The sequence below is a fragment of the Pogona vitticeps genome, chromosome 2, assembly GCF_051106095.1.
Source record: "Pogona vitticeps strain Pit_001003342236 chromosome 2, PviZW2.1, whole genome shotgun sequence".
NCBI lineage: Eukaryota > Metazoa > Chordata > Lepidosauria > Squamata > Agamidae > Pogona > Pogona vitticeps.
Genome location: NC_135784.1, coordinates 165,440,481 through 165,459,110, shown reverse-complemented (window position 1 = coordinate 165,459,110; position 18,630 = coordinate 165,440,481). Strand labels below are relative to the sequence as shown.

The 18,630-nt window shown below is 42.4% G+C and overlaps 1 protein-coding gene across 1 annotated transcript; it reads left to right on the top strand.

Moving 5' to 3' along the window:
• The first annotated feature begins 35 nt into the window (after nucleotides 1-35).
• On the top strand, nucleotides 36-17,459 carry LOC110074407 (pleckstrin homology domain-containing family A member 3). Its single transcript, XM_020784544.3, has 8 exons — nucleotides 36-213; nucleotides 2,256-2,372; nucleotides 7,205-7,360; nucleotides 9,893-10,029; nucleotides 10,794-10,964; nucleotides 13,002-13,045; nucleotides 14,025-14,173; nucleotides 16,329-17,459. Exons 1-8 carry the CDS (start codon nucleotides 174-176, stop codon nucleotides 16,388-16,390), a joined length of 876 nt encoding a protein of 291 aa, XP_020640203.3. The 5' UTR covers nucleotides 36-173; the 3' UTR covers nucleotides 16,391-17,459.
• Nucleotides 17,460-18,630: the final 1,171 nt, after the last annotated feature.

Genomic DNA, 18,630 nt, shown 5'->3' with positions numbered 1-18,630 from the left:
GTTCCTCCCCTTTTCCCTTCCCGACCCTCTGGGCGTCCAATCCTTTCTTCTTCCCTTTCTCCCACTCCGTTTTCTGGGTTGGTGCTCCCCCTGTGATTGGCCGCGTCTCCCCGGCGGAGAGCCCTCATTGGCTCAGCTCGGTGCCCCGCCGGTCTCTGTGAGCCGCGTTGGTGATGGAGGGAGCGCTGCTGAAATGGACCAACTATCTTTCGGGTAAGCCGGAGTCCTCCTTCGGGTCGTGCTTCGGGAGCGGGGGTGGGGGTGGGGACCTGGCTTTAGCAGCCCCCCCCCATTTCCTCGCCCGTAGGCTCTCTTGCCCCACAGCCCACACCCATGCCAGGCACCTTCCATAATCGCCACGTTCCAGAGGTGGGGGCAGAACCCCAGGAGTCCTGGTACCTTTTCTCCCACTAGCCTCTCTTCCCCCCCCCCCGCGTCCAGCACTTTTCTTCTTCATTGCTTCTAAGTGACCCAGGGGCACCGGTGCTTTCTCTTACTATACCGGGACTGTGAGGGCTGGCATCTTTTTATTGGCAGCACGGCGGCAGCTTTTAACCGTTATGTAACCGGCAGAAGTTCAACAGGTGCAGCTTTCTTCTCGGAGATGCAAGGAAAGGCTAAACGGTGCCTCCTTAATACGTCCCTGTCAGGCAGCCTTTAGGGCCGAACATTCTGTATTGTTTTTGCCACAAAGTTTGGGAGCATATGTGACACCCCCCCAAGGGCGGATCTACCATAAAACTCATGAAGCTTAAGCTTCAGAATCCAGGAGGGGGCCCAGAAGTGACTTTAGTCCACATTTTTAAGAAATTCGTGATGATCAGTTGTAGACCAACTAAAGAATATTAAAGAAGATTACAGTGGTTACCCAGATCTTGTTGCTGGTTGTGAAGGGAACCCCATAACAGGTCAAACTTCAGGGCCCCAAAAATGTGGGTCCCCACCCCCTCTGGGCCCTTCCTTTTGAAAAATGAGCTGTGTGATTCAAACAGGGGTCTTTCGCCCTTATCCTCCAAGACCCATGAATGTCAAAGCTTGAGGTGGTTTCTCATTTGTAGTAGGATGAGTCATGATAGTCATGAAAAGAGAAACAGCAGGTAACAGGTATGTTTGCCAATTTATTGCCAGCATGATGAGAAAAGCTTTCTCTTGACACTTAGTAGATTACTCGTCAGAATACATGTTATTTAGATTGTAAACACTATGTTCAGGAATTTGGATGATCTGGGTGGCATCTAGTGTTGTGTTAATAGTGAATAGAGGTTCAATAGCAACAGAGAAAGAGAGAGGCATTTCTGTTTAGTAATGTATAACTCTGTGAGTTATGTATCTGTTAAGCCAGAGGCTGAGAATTTGATTCTTGACTATGCCACTTAGGAGAAGAGCCAACTTGTGAAGACTTTGGTAAACTCCAGGGCACCCTTGGAAGAAGAAAGGGATAAACCTTAGTAGTCTCTACCTAGAAAGCTTTGGAAAGGGTTACATAAGGGAAATCACATAAGTTTTGGTAGCAGACTGCTACTGATTAATGAAGTGCTGCTTATATTCCTGTTCCTGCCTATGAATGCAACCTTCATCTTGTTAATGAGCAACAATTTGCTATCAGCACTTATACTAGCTTGCACAAATATAAATTGACAGTAGGATTCTGGCTACTGTTTTCCGCTCTGCTCCAGGAATCAGATTATGTATTTCGTCCCTCAACTGTGATGGAGGCAGACTCTGAAAGGCATCAAGGCAACCAAAATCTGAGTAGTCTTCAAGTGAGATTTTCTGTTCTTTTGTTCTATGTTCAGATATTCCAGGGTGGAGATCTATCTATTGAGGCTGCAGAGGCTTCTGCTGAAATATATTTATAAGCTTAAACAATCATTTTAAAAAAGCTTATTTGAAAAATAACCCATGTAATCAATACTATATTCCCATCATGGATTTTTGGATTACAAAATATTTGTTAATCCAGTCCTTTTTTCCACCTGCTTCATATGAGCTTAATTTGTAACGTATCTTAAAATCATTGTTCTGTTATATTTCTATATAATAGATTACCACCACCCCTTTTAATTGTTTTGGTATAATTCAGCCCAGAAAGTGCAGAAGGCAGAGTTTATTTTCCAACTGAGGCTAAAGAGAGCTGAACCACATTTCTCATTATACAGGGAATACAATTTTTTATTTTCCTAGTCAACTACATACAAAAATGCTTGGCTCATCACAAACAAAAATTGCATTTCTTTTTCTTCCTCCTGCTCCAGGTTGGCAGCCACGGTACTTTGTATTAGAGAATGGCATCCTTTCCTATTATGATTCTCAGGATGATGTGGGCAAAGGTAGCAAAGGCAGTATCAAGATGGCAGTGTGTGAGATTAAAGGTGAGGCTGTTTGACAATGTGCTGGAGTGATGATTCTTGTGACATCCTGGTAGATGAAATGCCAAATCTGTTCTATTTCTTCCTATCCAACTCCTCAATTCATTCTGGCATGTGTGTTCCCTTCTGCTTCCTCCCAACAGCGTTACCTTCTTTCTTCCCACATGGGTATCTAGGCTTCTCTACTCCTTTCCCTTCAGTAGATCACACTGTGATCTGCTCTGTTATTTTTCTTTACAGTTTCTTCATTTCTGGAAGCTCTGAATCAAAATTTCAATGTGAAAGGGGCTGTCTATGCACAAATGCCTACACACACACGTACACATGTGCAGGTGTATACCTTTCCTTGCCTAGGGTTGGAAATGACTTTTCTAAGGATGCTGGAAGAGGGGAATACTACAATCTCTAGGTAGTGTTTGGAAATATCCCGAAGTGTTAGTCTGGGACAAACATTCCAATGGCTGGAAAATATATTTATTCCAGGCCAAGATATTTTGGAAAATCTATTTCTTACTGAACACTCTAAATATACAGTGGTGCCTCGCTTAGCGATGTTAATTCATTCCAAAAAAATCGCTGCTAAGCGATTTCATCGCTAAGCGAAACACGGTTTCCCATTTAAATGCATTGAAAACTGGATAATCCGTTCCAATAGAAATGAATTGCCTTCCTTAAGCGAAAATCGCCATAGGAGACATTGCTAAGCGAAACGCGGTTCCCCAATTGAAATGCATTGAAACCTATTCAATGCATCTCAATGGGGGAAAAATACAACAACAAATTAAAAAAGAGTCAGAACAAAGTCAAATTAGTTTAACAAAGGGTTTATTAAGTGCACTTTATGATTTCAAACATTTTAAACAGTAAACTTTAACTTTATAAATAACAGAAAAACATTTAAAAAACAGCAAACATGAGTCTGTTTAAACCATCGTTAAGCGAAACAGGGGACCCAAAATGTAATTGCTATGCAAAGCATGGTCCCAACCATCGCTAAGTGAAAATCGCCCATAGGGACCATCACTAAACGAAGCGCAAAAACGCTCCGAAAAAGTCATCGCTAAACGATTTCATCGCTAAATGGAGCGCCCGTTAAGCAAGGCACCACTGTATCAACATATGCATATAGCAAATGGGATATTAAGAGTATGTTACAAAGTATATCATCTCAAGCTAAATGTATAATAATAACAACAACAACTATGTACCATCAAGCCAATTCTGACCCTTTTCCAGGTAGAGAATACTCAGAATTGGTTTACCATGCCCTTCTTCTGGGAGCATCCTGGGACTGTGCAGCTTGCCCAAGGCTACATAGGCTGTCTCTTCTGGGATGCCCACTGGGGGAATTGAACTCCCAACCTTTGGCTCTGCAGCCAGGTGCCTAATTCATTGAGCTATCTAAGCAGTTAAATGAATACTTGACTAAAATGAGAGCTATAAAGCTGTATCAAAAGAGTAGCATCAGATAAAGTCAAATTGTATTAGGAAATACAGTAATTCTTACACCAAGAACTGTCAGAAAGTAAGCAGTTTGAAAGCTCCCTAAAATACTAATTTTAAAACACTGAAGCATCTCAATTGCCCAAACAAAACAAAACAAACAGAAAAGAACCAGTCAGTTGCTTCCAACAGCATGGGCATGAAATTTTGTAGCTATTCCTTCTCAAATAAGCTTTTGAAATGAAATGTTTGTCTTAGCTAAAAACAATTGCCTGTGCTGTCAGATGCCACCAATAAAACAAAATGCTGGAGAGAAAAAAATGTCTAGTAGGTATAATATTTATAGTTAGTAAAATGGGGAAAAATGGTATCAGCCCTTACTAGTGTAAAGCCCCCCCCCACCTTGTAGTTTTGAATTCTAAAAGAGGTAGGTGGAACATACAGAGGTACGATAAAGAGGACAGCAAAAGATCTGCTTGGAAATCTGCATTGCCATAGGAAAGTGAGGGAATGTATTTCCTATTTGTGGTCTTTTGGTGTTAAACTGTATAGGCAGCTTCCTCCTTATCAGCAGCTTGACTGTCTTGTGCTGTACTTTTCCGGTAGCACACATCAGGAATGGTAGGCAACCTTCTGTAAAATGTACCACCATTTACCTTTACAAATGCTGCTGATAAGATTCCCCTCCACATATTTTCAACCCTATTGGACAGCCCATAGGAGTGTTGTACCTCTGAATGCACCAACAGGATACAGTCTGTTCAGTCCCATTGATTATGGGTTCTATATATTTCTTTTTAAATTATAAGCTGTAGTACTCTGTGGTTTCTGTCATGAAGTGTTCCATGTGAGAAGGCAGTGCTTTGAAAAGATTCATGGGAGAACACATTCACACATCGATTTGAGCTGATCTGAAAGATTTTATTTTGGTTGCTTTTTTTTTTTTTTTTTTTTTTTTGCTGCAATATCTCTTCCCTCCAGAAAAAGTTAAAAAAGCTTCATGCTGCTTGTACACAAGCCAAGGGCAAGACTAGGTGACACCTTTCTTAGAGCATTCAAAAAATCACAAAGCGATGCTTGTTTTAGATGCAGCCTGATAAAGGACTGTAGAGGTCAAAAGGTAGTGTTCGTTTGCCCTTTTCTAGCTTTCTTGTAAGGTATCATTTACCTTGCCTTAGTGAGAAGGTTTTTTTAAATAACATCTGAACTTTACTATTAAAATTTCACAGTTTTCTGTTTTCTACAGTTGTATCTTTTATTTTTATTAATTTTGTTACATACTTTGCTTTGTACTTTAGCAAAAAGGTTCTCTGTTATATTGATTACTGAATTTTTGTTTATTATTTGTTTAGTATGAAAATATGAGAATGTCAGTTCAAGTTTATTGTATTGACTAAAAGCCGTCACAATTGTTTAAATACAGAAATGGTCAAATAAAAACATGATAAAAGCCGTCACAATTGTTTAAAATACAGAAATTGTCAAATAAAACCATGATAAAATCAAAGACATATAAAATAATAAGAGATCCTTCATATCTGGGAATCTCCCACACAATTGATCGCAGTGGCTTTCAGAAAATTAGCTTGAATATTTCTGGCCACTTTTGCGAACAGCGTTGTTCTATGTGTAGCATAAGGGTCACAGTCCAAGAGTAACCTGACCACCTTTATCTGAGGGCTTTCCTCCTGTAGAGCAGCCAAAATGTTACCCAGGAGCTTTTCTCGGGGGTTCTGACATAGCTGACAATAGAGTAAATAATAGAGAACATCCTCTATCTCACCTGCTCCGCAGATACACAGCCTTAGATGTTTAGGGACACTCATATACCTGCCATCTAAGACAGCAGTTGGCATGGTTTGGAAGCGGAGTTCTGTGAAAGCTGGTCTCAAGGAGGCAAAAGTAAGTGTATGTAAGTATTGCGCCCTTGAGTGCTTTGTTTTCAACAGACGGTACCAGTGAGAGAAACCTGAAGAGTGGATTAAGGCCAGGTCCTGGTCGTCATCCAATTTATAGAGCCAATCTCTCAACATTCTTTTAACCCCAGAAAAAATGAAAATGTCTGTAGAGAGGGATTTAGATTTTAGTAGGTTTTCAGCTAAAGTTGCCCAGCCGCCACTCTTCCATTGCTCTGTCAAATATGAGAATGTATTCTACTTGTTTTGTTAATATTGTCCCATTTTCTGTGTGCATTGTTTATAACACTCCTGATGAAGGGTTTTTGTTTGTTGTTTGTTTTTTGTCTCTCTAAACATCTGGGCCTAAAATATATATATTTTCTAGCATCTGGGTGCCCCCCCCACCCTCACTCCATTCTGCTGGTAATTCTCCCAGGGGCAAAACAAATTTGCTGCTTAGGAGGGTGGCCAGATTTTTTAAAGAGAGAGAGAGAGAGACCCTGTTCTTTCTTTTTAATCTGGTGAACCAACGCCTAGGGCAAAATGCAAGCAGGAGCCCTCTAGCTGCTCCCCAGCTCTACAAAAATAAATGGACTAAACTGGGCATTGACTCCCACTACTAATGATAAAGGGGGAGAGCACACCAGAGGGCACATCCAGAGCTGTGTTTTCCCAGCATCCCTTCTCTGCCACCCAGAACCTGCTTCCTGAGACCACCACCCACTGTCTCTGATTGTGTAAGCTTTGCCACGGGGTGTCTTTGCCCTAAAATCAGGTGGGCAACACATAGACCAGGTAGGTCTCTCTGCACATTTTTTTTTACCTCAGAGGGTCCACTGTAAGTGCCGACGGCAATTTTGCTGTTGAAATTTAGCAATGCAGAGGCCATGGGAGTGGCGATTTCACTTTAAAGTGTTCTGTTTTAGCTTAAACAAGGTAGCTGCTCCCAGTGCATCTTGTTTACAAGCAGGTTTATTCTTCTGGGACTGCATGTCCTTCTCTTTGTAAAGCACATGGGGGACAAACACCTTGCTTTTCCCCCCTCCCCTGGTAGCACTGAATTTCAGCACCAGAATATAGGGTGCAGCCCCTGTGAGCTCAAGGGTGGGTTGGACTGATCCCTGGGGCTGCAGGGATTACCTTTCTCCCCACCCACACCCCATTTTCTAATAGGCCAGAGTCTTTTAAATTAATGGCCTGCACCTGTAAGATACGGGCCAGCTTCCTGCTTGCAATGCTGGCCTGAGTGCCATTCCAGGCACATCCTTTGGAGGCCAGTTTGCAAGTCCCGTGTAGCCTCTTGAAGAGCTGTGATTAGTGCTTTATCCTGGGAAAGGCTGGGATTTCTGTTGGGAAGCAGTGAGTCTTCTCTCTCTCTCTCTCTCTTTCTCTCTCTCTCTCACATACACACACAGAGGGAGGGAAGGAGGGAGGGAGAGAGAGAGAGAAGGTGTGTATTGTCAACCTTCACTCTGTTCTGTTTTTTTCCCCTAGTGCACACCACTGACCCTACCCGTATGGAGCTGGTCATCCCAGGCGAGCAGTACTTCTACCTGAAGGCTAGAGGTGCTGCAGAAAGACAGAAATGGCTGGTGGCTTTGGGCAGCTCCAAGGCCTGCCTTGGGGACAGCAGGAGCCAGAAAGAGAAAGGTTGGTTCTTTGGAAATGACTATATGCTAAGGAGACGGTAGAGAGTTTGGGAAACCCAAGGTCTGAAAGAGATGGCGTTGTGAGGCTGGGATTCGGGAGGGTGTTGGCATTATTGCTGGCAAGTTGTTGGGTGGGGACTCTAGCAAGTTGGGATTACAACGAGGTGCCTTGCTGTCCCACCTCCTTTGCAAACATGCTGGGCATGTTTAGCCCTTTAAGATTGCTTGACCTTATCTGAGCCGATAGCTTTTGCCACTCCATGGGTCCTTAATCACTCCGCCTCTGGCCACAGCTCTCTTTGTAGCCCCTTGTTTAGCACTGAATTGTAAACCAGCTTGTAGGAGAAAAGCAAATGTAAATAACAGGCTTTTAATAATTGGGTCTTGCACACTGCTTTTTAGCTTAGCCAGTATGTTTTTAAAGTTGTAAATGTTTGTAATCATTTAACTTTTTTTTCAGTTATTATTATGGTTTAATTCCTTTTCAATGCATAATTTGTTGTGTTTTTAATCCTACTTGTTTCAACATTGTGAGCTGCCTTGAGTCTCTCTCTCTCTCATTGGGAGAAAGAAGGCCTACAAATGACAGTAATTAATTAATGATGCTTATTTATTTATTTATGAATGCATATCTTGCCCATCTAAGACCTATGTGCCTGCTACTCAAAGTATATCATAATGGCTTAAACTGACCATATTTTCATGGCTATTTCTTCTTCTTCTTCCCTCATAGACATTTCCCTATATTTCTTTATCTCTGTGTACTTCAGAGTTCTCTCCTCTCTTTTTCTTCTTTTCTGTCACTTTCCTCATCTTCATTTCTTGCTGAAAAGAGAAAATGAGGTTCGTGTCAGTGGAGCATCACTGTAGGCATAGGATTTTCCTTTCATTTGGAGTGCTGCTCCCAAAATTCAACAGGACTTCCCCCAGGCCGAAATCTGGGAGATGCAGCCAAAACCAAAAATCCACATAGTACCTGCCCTTATTCATGTATTGTACCGTGTTTCCAGTGCTATTTTGCTCATTTCAGCAAGAAGGAAACGGCCCAGTGTTCTCTGGGAGGGACAGTGCTTCATTGGAGGGGTGGTCTTGCTGCCCATTAGCCTCTATATAGCAAGTCTGGATGTTTGTAGCTCCGCCCTGGTTCTTATGGCAATCCGTGTTTCTGCTTACGAATTTTTCCCTTTACGTAACATCCTGTAGAATGCATTAATTTCATAAACTGAGATATGCCTGTATTTGTTGGGTGTCCTGAACTTTCAGGATTTATTTAATTTATTTATTTAAAATATTTTTATCCCATTTTTCTCCTTAAAAACAGAAAATGAGGTTCTTGTTTGTTAAATATTTTTCTTTTAATAGTGTCAGCCCAAGATGACTTACATTATTAAAAGACAACATTTAAAAGTTAAAAATGGCAAGTATGCAGCTATTAAAAAGAAACAAATGCCACATTAAAAATAGTAAACAAAATCAATACCAAAAAAAGATTCAAAGTAACAGGGTATATAATATGCCATTTAAAAACCCATCTCAGATAGGGTCCCAATCACTAAGGAAAAGCTTATTTGAAGAGAAAGGTCTGCAGAAGGACAGCAAAAATGGGGCCAGCTGAGCACCCTGTGAAAGGGGTTCCAGAGTCTGAGTGCGCCAACATACCTCTGAATGTGGTGGGACTGAGAGAAAGGCTTCTCATTATTTTAACATTGCTATTTAACAGGCTCATAATGGGAGATGCGATCTTTGAGATAGCTTGGATCCAAACTGTTGTGTGTGTGTTTTTTAAGTGTCACTGTTTAATTGTGTTGTAAATTGCCCAGAATGTCCTTGCCTGGGCAATTCAAATTTTATACCACATGGGTGGTATAAAAGTTGAATAAATAAATAAAATCAGGCTTTACAGGTTAAAACCAGCAACCACTGGAGCTGCTGTAACAGGGAGGTTATGTGATCGCTCTAACCAGTCCCAGTTAATAATCTGGCTGCAGTATTTTAGACTGACTGAGGTTTCCAAACCCTTTCCAAAGACAGTTCCATGTAATGCATGTTACAGTAATCCAGCTGGGAGTAACTAAGGCGTGTGTCGCCATGGCCAGATCAGACCTCTTGAACAGGAAAAATGCAATGAGCTAGCATACTTTGAATGAAAATGAAGCATTTTGATGATGGTTATGTTTTTCAGGGTTACAGTAGTTCCACTAAAAAAGCTTTCCCTTTTGAAATCTGTGAAAATCCACTAGGAGGTGTTAATGGTACATGGAGCGAAATCCTTTGTCCTCTCAGTTGGAACAGACATCATTTCTTCCAAGAGTTCCAGTTGGCAAAAATGCTGTGCCATGTTTCTGTATCCCAAACATTTTAGCGCATTGTCCTTGCTTTCTGCTCTAAACCAGAATTTCTTTGCACTCATCTGTTAACCAAGGCTCTGTTCTTCCCTAAGTAGAGGGAAGAGTGTCTCCCTATATGTGATATTAAATTTCCTGTGATTGCTTGTGTAAACCTGTGTTTTGCTGCACTTGCTTGTCCTCCTCAGATCTGGACCTGAGCCAGGAGTCCCTTGGGAGGAAACTGTCTGAACTGCGTCTGTATTGCGATGTTCTAACCCAGCAAGTCTTAGCTGTACAGGATGCGACACACCCTCAAGACAACGGCTCTCCTCTTGACATTCAGGTGGGAGCAGCTTTCAAAAGCAAACATCTACTATATGTGTGCATCCATGAGTAACAGAACAGAGAAAATTTCTCTCCTGGATGTATCCCCATAAGGTAGAGATGGTCTACCTCTGGTCACTGGAGGGAATCCCTAGGGAGCACATCCAATAATTGTGCCAACTCTTTGAGTTAAGGAAAACAGCATGGCCCATAATCCAGATTTCCAAAGACCCTTAATTATGTCCATAGATACTTGGAACTAAGTTGCACCTTGATGAAGTGGTTAAATGGAGGAAGGATGGAGGCTCCTCGTCTTTGGAATAGCCTCCCTCCTGAGATTTGCATGGCCCCTTCCCTGGGCACCTTCAAATGGCAACTGAAAACCTGGCTGTTGAAGCAAGCCTTTCCTCCATCCACTGTCTGATTTTGTTTTTTATGCTTTCTCCCTTCTGGATCACTGTGTTTTTTAGTAATATATTGTTATTATTTTAAACTGTATTTGCTATATATGTTGTTACCTGCCCAGAGTAGTCGGTATGACTAGATGGGCGGGCTATAAATTAATTAATTAAATAAATAAATAAATAAATAAATAAATAAATAAATAAATAAATAAATAAATAAATAAATAAATAAATAAATATTTTGAACATATTAGCATTCCAATGCTAATATATTCATTCACGTTAGAAGACCGCCTAGAACTGTGTCTCTGAGGAGTTACCTCAGGAGATAGGCATTGGTTCCTGTTCATCCTTTTTTCCTGTTCTTGGCTTCCCTCAGAAGATGAATGAAGCCTCCTCTTTGTTGAGGGCAACTTGCAGCCAATTCATCTCCACCCTCGAAGACTGTATGAAATTTGCAAACACTCGTCTGGCTCCTGAGCTGTACCAGCCTTCGGCAGCTTCCCAGCCTTCAGATTTTGTAGGCACCAAGTTGCCACATTCCCACCGGGTGAGTCTGTTCCTTCATTTTTCACTTTTATGTTCTTTATGTTCTCTCTTTACATACCTATAATACCCCTGGAAAAAGGAAGTCACCATTGTGTTGCCACTACACCCTTCTTGACAGAACCTCCTGGAACAGTGATACTCATGAGAGAGCATTTAAAAACACATTTTCCCTAACATGCAGGGTTTGGTATTATTTTTGTGTATGCCATGAGAAGTATATATAAAAATAATACCAGAATGATGTAGAAGTGCTGTCTGGATATATCACTCACTGGTTTAGGTATCTGGCTATGGAGCCAGAGGTTAGAAGTTCGATTCTCCACCCTGCCTCCTGGGAGAAAAGCCAGCCTGGGTGGCCTTTGGCAAGCTGCACAGTCCCAGGGTGACCTCTGAAGAAAGGAATGCTAAACCACTTCTGAATATTTTCTACCTGGAAATCTCTGGAAATGACCTGACGGTACATTGTTGTTATTTGTAGTAGTAGTAGTAGTAAGATTATAGACTGCAAAAAGCCATGACATCTGAACCTTTCCTGTATCCCATATAAATGGCATATATTACATATATTGTTATGTTTGTATATTCTTATTAACAAGCAATTTTGATAGGTGAAATCTCATATATACATTTATTTGACTTTGCTTCATAATTCTGAAAAAGAAAACAAAACTCAAATGAGGCCATTACTGCTTAGTTTCAAAACAAAGGATGTTCACAAGCCACTGACTGAAATCGTGTTGCTTAGTATAGTAAGTTGCAGTAGAGTAGGCGCATTGAATTATTGGGGATTTCATGAGACAGCTCCTTAATGAGTTCCATTGATTCAAATGAGCCTACTCTGGTTGTAACTTACTACACTAGCAATAGGATTTCAGCCTGTGTGCCCTTAAGTAAGGGCTGAGGAGCATTTTGCTTTTTTTGTTGTTTTTTTTGGGGGGGGGATGATAGTGGGGCTCTAGCTCTTCTCAGCCCCAGCCTCTGTGGCCAATAGCCAGGGATGCTGGTAACTGTAGTACAGCAATATCCGCTGGGCCACATGTCCTGTCAGGCACATTTCTCCCAGCATATTTCAGGTTTTAAAAGAATTACCACTACCTTGATATGGGCCTAGAAGGTAATCATGTAAAACAATCTACATTTATTCAAATACAGCCATGTCATCTTCTTCTGGTCGCTGCACAATGGTGGGGGCACAGGGTTTCACTTAACTGGGGCTTATTTTGGGGATAGGGCTTATATTACGAGCATCCTGACAAATCATACTAGGTCTTATTTTCAGGTTAGGTCTTACTTTCAGGGAAACAGGATATATCATAGGCTTTGCCAACTTGGCGACCTGTATTGGACTACAGGGCTTCCCTGACCAGCACAGCCAGTATTCAAAGCTGGGAGCTATAGTCAACTGTAAATTTGTGAAGACCTGTCCTCATCACCCCAATTTGAGAATGATGCCGTATCATATGGTGGCTGAAATCTGGTTGAACAGAGTTCACCTGTGAACTGAGAAGTGACCTCAGCCATCAGGGTGCTACAGAATAAAGAATTATTTTTGTGACTTTTGGGTACACACAACTGAATTACAGTATGTGCAAGGTGTGTACATCCCAGAATTGCAAAAGGAAAGCTTTAGTTGACAGCAGTCTGTCACTGAGCTGGGCAACAGTATTTCAGCCATAGTTTCTGAGGGTGCCTTCTTACTTCTGTCTGACATGCCATTACTGACTTATTTGCACTCAGTTGGCCTAGAAACTGGGCCTTGGGTTATCTTTGCTATTCTAAAGCCACATCCTGTGGCACCGTCAGCCATACAAGAAAAACTAAGGAAGGTGAAACTAGAGATCAGCTCCAATAGGTCAGGCTAATTTCCTGAGAAGAAGTGAAGATTCTTGTCCAACAGGGCTGTGTAATTGTGAACATAGAACAAGAGCTGCTAGTTATTCCCTGTGTAGTAGAGGATGGAATAACAGACTGTTGCTTTGTGTGCATTATGTTTGTGCCCTCATTGCTGCATTATTGTCTCCCCCATCACCTGCTTTAGGTAAGACGCTCTATGAGCCACACAGGCATAGTTTCCTCAGACAGGTAAGCACCCATGACCCAGGAATCTTCCCCCCCCTTTTTTTTTCTTTTGAGATTGGGGCAGTGATGGATAAGTGTCCCCTGACTCATCTTAGCATTTGTTAGTTTTCCCAGAGAACGCTCGGAAAAATGGGAAATTACTTTGCGACTTCTTCCATTGGATGAATGCACGCCTTCTTTTCTACCAACCCTCCCCCTAAGAAAAAATATATGAGCTCTTGAAAAGGAGGTGGGGAAACTAAAGTCAGGGATAGCCCAGCAGAGGCATTTCAGAGTAAAGCCCGCAAAGCCTTGATCCAGTCTTCCCTGATGCTGCTAGTCCCACTTTCTCAAATGTATGGCATTGGGAAGGAACTGAGGACTAGCGCTTGGCTTGGCCAAGCCCTGTGATAAGCCAGCCCCGCATTTGGGTGGGTGGATTTGGCTTGTCAAAAGGTGTGAAACCTTTCCAAATATTTTCATATTCTCAACTCCCTGACTTCTGCATTGCCTATTTGCAGATAGTATTCTGATGGCTCTGTGCCCTGATCTGATCAGTAAGAAACCTTCTGTTCCATACTGGTGCAATCTGATTTCCAGCCTCCTTTTTTTTTCCAGCTAAGGAGAGGTTGGGGAGAAAATGCATCTTATTTTTTATTATTTTTTAAAGAGAATTAGAATTGCTGGATAGCTCAGTGGTTTAGGTCTCTTGTTGCAGAGTCAGAGGTGGGGAGTCAAGTTCCCCACTGTGCCTCCTTGATAGGAGATGGACTTGATGATCTATTGGGTCCCTTCCAACTCTGCAGTTCTAAGAGGATAATGATGATAATAATTAGTCTGGAAGCTATGTATCTTATGGAAGACGATCAGACGACTTTATTTGGCATAAGCCATCCTCCCTTCACTTCAACACAGTCCTTTGTCTGTTTAAGGAGAAGTAGACTGTGGATGTTTTAGAGCTGCTGCCTTACTGCTGTGTCACCACTGAAATCTCCCTTTGCAGAGCTTTGGAGCCAGCCCGGGTCGCGCCCAAAGGCACCACGACCGTGCTGCACAACTTGGAGGAGATGGTGGTGTTGCGCTCTCAGCAGTGGGGGCAAATGGGAGCCCAATCTGAAAGCCCCACTGGCATCATAAGTGAAGAAACAGTTGGTAGGTATCACTCTGACAAATAAGTCTATAAGGTTAACTTAAGTAGCTTTGGGTCCTTTTAAGGAGTAAGGTGGGTTTCAAAAATATTGTAAATAAATAAATAAAATAAAAACTTTGGAAGAAAGAAGCGGCAAGTTGGCAAGAAGGCTGATTTACCTCTGGTCTCTGAAGAAGAAGTGGGGGTTTGGCATCCCATTGCTTTTCTCCCATCAAAGTCCACTTAGAGACTTGACGAGATGGGTGTTATCCAACTGGTGTCAAGGAAAGGTTAGCAAAGCTGCTACATCTGTGCCAAATGTAGTGCTGATCTGTGGTCCAAATTCAAAGTTCTAATTTTTTTATTTGGGGCCTCGTATATTTTGACTTGCCTTATGGAATCCTGAATTGTGCTGTTGCACAATATCTATTGCTACATGTCTGTGCAGCAATAGTAAGAAAGGCCTAGGAACACTGGACTGGGAGATAGAGACCTAGAGAGCTTGTTGTGGGTTTTTTTAAGCAGTAGCCCTGCATTTCCTGTTATCTCTCACTTCATCAACACAATTGTTGCAGAAGCTGCTGAAATGACATTTTTAAATAATTGCAGATGGATATTGCAGAGACCTACTGATGCATTTGTGTTTCTGTAATATACTGGGCAGAGTATTTGTAATGCAGAAATACAATCTGAGTGGCACATCCTACATAGGATATTTTTTGCTGTGGAGAGTGGGACATGAGTGTATCATTCCCTTTCTTTAAAAAAAACTTCATTTGTTCATAGGAAAGCATAGATTCACAAGTTAAGCAAATGAAAGAGCCCTATTATAAGATACTCGTTGAATTAAAAATGGTCCTTTTCCATTGTATTTGCTGCATTAAATATATTCAGAAGGTGGGTGGCAAGGCACAAAGTTTTAAAAAAAGAGTATCAAGACTACACCTGGAGCTGCTGATGAAATCATCCCTTTTCTTTGATACTGTTAATGCTCTAATGCAGGTATTTAAAAATGCAATATTTTCCAAATATTTTCTAATCATGAATAGCACTTGTATATTACAAGAACTTTTCCAGTTTTGGAAAAGTTCTTGTAATATACAAGTGGAACACAGAGGCAACCTTAGGTAAAGGTAAAGTTTCCCTTGACTATTGTCCAGTCATGTCCGACTTTAGGGTGCAGTCCTCATTCCCGTTTCCAAGCCATAGAGCCAGTGTTTGTCCGAAGACAGTTTCCATGGGCATATGGTCAGCGTGACTAGACACAGAACGCCATTACCTTCCCACCATGGTGATACCTATGTATCTACTTGCATATCTACTGCTTTCGAACTGCTAGGTTGGGAGGAGCGGGGACAATCGTGTGGATTCGAACTGCTGGTCCCTTAGAGGCAACCTTACTGACCAACAAAATTAAGTCCAAAATTACACATTACGGTGATACCTGTATTAGGCCAAAGTTCTGTGCAGATCTCCAGGGTCACTTGTCCCTTCCTCAGGCCTGGTTTTACAAAAGGGGGGAGAGGAAAGAGAAGGAGTAAAGGACCAAAAACCTATAACCTCATCTGTCCCAGTTCTGATTGGGAAGTTGAAGAACAGCAGATACTCAAGTGTGACTCTTTCATGAGACCTCCCACTGGTGTTGAATTGCAGCACAAAGTAGCTGATTTCCTGGCTGAGAACATAGAACTAGGGATAATTCAGATCCTCCACTGTTGCAAAAATCAAGTTCAGCTGTGAATTTCGGCCTGTCTCTATCCGTCTAACACTCATGGCTTGTTAGTAGCTGGAGATCAGGCATCCATTAGGCAGCATGACTGAGGATGACACTGTATTGGTAAAAAAAAATGCAAAATGCTCCAGGATTAGGATGGGCCGATTCACATTTTTCCCCCTGTGGATCACATGATGCAAAAGGAAATGCAAATCAGCCCTGAATTTTGTTCTTAATCTATTATAAATCTATTGTAACCATAGTCAGGTTTCCCAGATTGACTATGACTGACATACTTATAAATGTCAATCATAGTCAATCTGGGAAACCTGACTATGGTTACAATTTCCTGTTTGTTTTGCCCCACAGCTGTGGACGAGGAGCAAGGCCCATCTAGGAAGCAAGGGCTCTAATTAGAACTGCAGGATCTCTCATATCCAGTTTCTTTTCCCTTTTCTCTGCAGATCCTCCATCGTCAAAGCAAGACTCTCAAGTGGATTCAGCTGGCAGTGGCCAACAACTCTAATCGGGATTTGGGGGCTGCCCCAACTCACGTTGGACTGTTGGGAGCAGAGTCTTTATTGCTTGCTCCCGGCTAGCTAGAACAGCTGCCCTAAAGTTCCCTGTAGGGTAGGAATAGCCTGGGCCTGTAGGATGTGTGGCTGGATGCATCCTGTGAGGCTGGTGGGCATGATGGATGGCAAGGAGTAGGTGCCAGGATCTGTTCTGTTCTTCAGTCTTGTGGTTGCCAGGTATGGAGAAACGCTGCCCAATCCGTCAAAGCCGTTCCTTACTGAGAACGGGATGTGTTGGGAAGAGAGAATAGTCCCCCAACTCTTCATGCTGGCTTAGGTGGGAAAGAAGCCTTGGCCTTGAGTAAAAGAAGAAAGTGTGGGTGGCTTAAGAGGCAAATGTTCTCCAGACATCTCCTGGTGCCCTCCCCAACGTTCTCCTGCTCCCATTAAAGCCAAGCCTGGAGACTTCTGGCCTGTGGCAGATGCAGAATATCTTCTTGTTCCTCCTCAAGTTGAGTTCTGCACACGGTTCCTCCTCCGTCATTGCTTTCCTCCTGACAGACTTGGGGAGCGGTTAGCCCCCTCCCTAGTGATTGGATCAGAAAGCTTTTTGGCCAGGGTTCAGATCTAGTTGCAGGCATCTTCCAGGAAGGACCTTTGTGTGAAGTCATCAGCCCTCTTCTTTCCTCCAAGCCCCTTGTCCTCCTAACATAGCTTCAGTCCAGAGTTAGGTCTCCTGGATGTAGATACCCACCCGGGCTCTCCTGACTTCTCTTCAGCCCTTTGCCTTGGGCCTGTGTGGCAGAGGTCCGAAGTAGGAAAACCAACCTCTTTGGACACTGGACCGTTGACTCCTCTCCCTGTATGTCACTGGGTCACAACTCCCAACGTTTTGTACAGGAGTGAAGTCTTTGTCTTGTTGAATTGTCTTATCTTTTTTTTTTTTAAACAGACGCATGGCAGGTTTTGTTCCTGTGAGTGTGTGTGAGTGATATTCCTTCTCTGGCACCCATTCATTGTGGAGAGCCCTGCCAAAGATCAACCTCTAATTTTGAATGAAGACTCTAATTTTTGAAACAAGCAGGGCATCATGGTTATCTGTTGATTTCTCAGTGGCATAGAAGGAGGCATCTTTTTGGGGGGGGGGGCTCTGCAAGAAGTCAAGCCAAAAACAAAACCACTGTCGTTCACCTAGCTGCTTGATGGAGCTGAAGCAAACCAGGCGATTGGCTGTGCTGTCTTGCCTCCTACACAGCCGACAGAATCCGTGTTCACAGACACCTGCAAATGTTTCCTCTCTGGATTGATGAACAGGTGGCTGTGGTTTTATATAAATACAGTACTGGTTGCATCACTGAAACCCAATGCAGAATGGGGCTGCAGGTGACTCATAATGGTAGAAATGTACCAGGAAACCGCTAGGAACTATTTCTGGCTCTCTTCTTGCTCTTTGCTTTTCTACCTCTCCTACACGATAGCTTTCAGGGTTTCCATGTGTGTGTTCTTATATTGAGTATTTCATAGATCTTAAGAGTGCAGGGGTTGAGTTTTGATGGCAGCTCAAGGTGACACAATGTACCTTCTGTGGCTTCCTCAGATTCAGAGAAAGCGAATAAGGCCCCCTGTCTCTCTTCAGGAGAGGAAGAAGTCTAGAGTTAGCACCTTTGTTCAAACCCCCAACCATTCCCCCCCCCTTTTTTTGCATTGTGCTTTGATATCGGGAATTACAGAACAGCGTGTGGGCCCCTCATCACTGTCCCAGTGTTACCTCACCAAAAAAATGTGCGAGAAAGAGAATTCCTCTACAATAAGTGCCCCAGTTCTAGCAGTTGGTAGGGAGGGAAAATTACACATTTGGCCAGGAAGGGTTGGTGTAGTCCATAGCAAATCTAGGTGTGGTGGGAAATGATTCCGAGCCTCTCTGCTGTTGCCTATGTGTGATGTAAAATATCTTCACATTATACAAGGTCCTTATGGTGTTTTGTGAGCCTGTAACTGTAAGTGACGGAGTAAAGCTTCAGATGATTGCTTTGTGAGGGCACACATTTTGGTTTAATGTGGAAAAGGGATAAGGACTGGTATTTCATAATTATTATGAAGAATAACTTCTGGCAATTAAGTTTGAATTTACTTTTTCTGTGTCTTGGAAAGAGACTATAATACTGTACTAAAGTCCCAGTATTATAGAGTATTACGAAAATTTACCTGTATTTCATTTTATACAAAGGCAAATGATTGCTCAATTAAGATA

Excerpts from the sequence above, each read along its gene's own strand:
- LOC110074407 (XM_020784544.3), top strand. The coding sequence starts at position 174 with ATGGAGGGAGCGCTGCTGAAATGGACCAACTATCTTTCGG. Across the intron at positions 10,030-10,793 it reads GCTCTCCTCTTGACATTCAG|AAGATGAATGAAGCCTCCTC; the intron begins GTGGGAGCAGCT and ends GGCTTCCCTCAG. Across the intron at positions 10,965-13,001 it reads AGTTGCCACATTCCCACCGG|GTAAGACGCTCTATGAGCCA; the intron begins GTGAGTCTGTTC and ends CACCTGCTTTAG.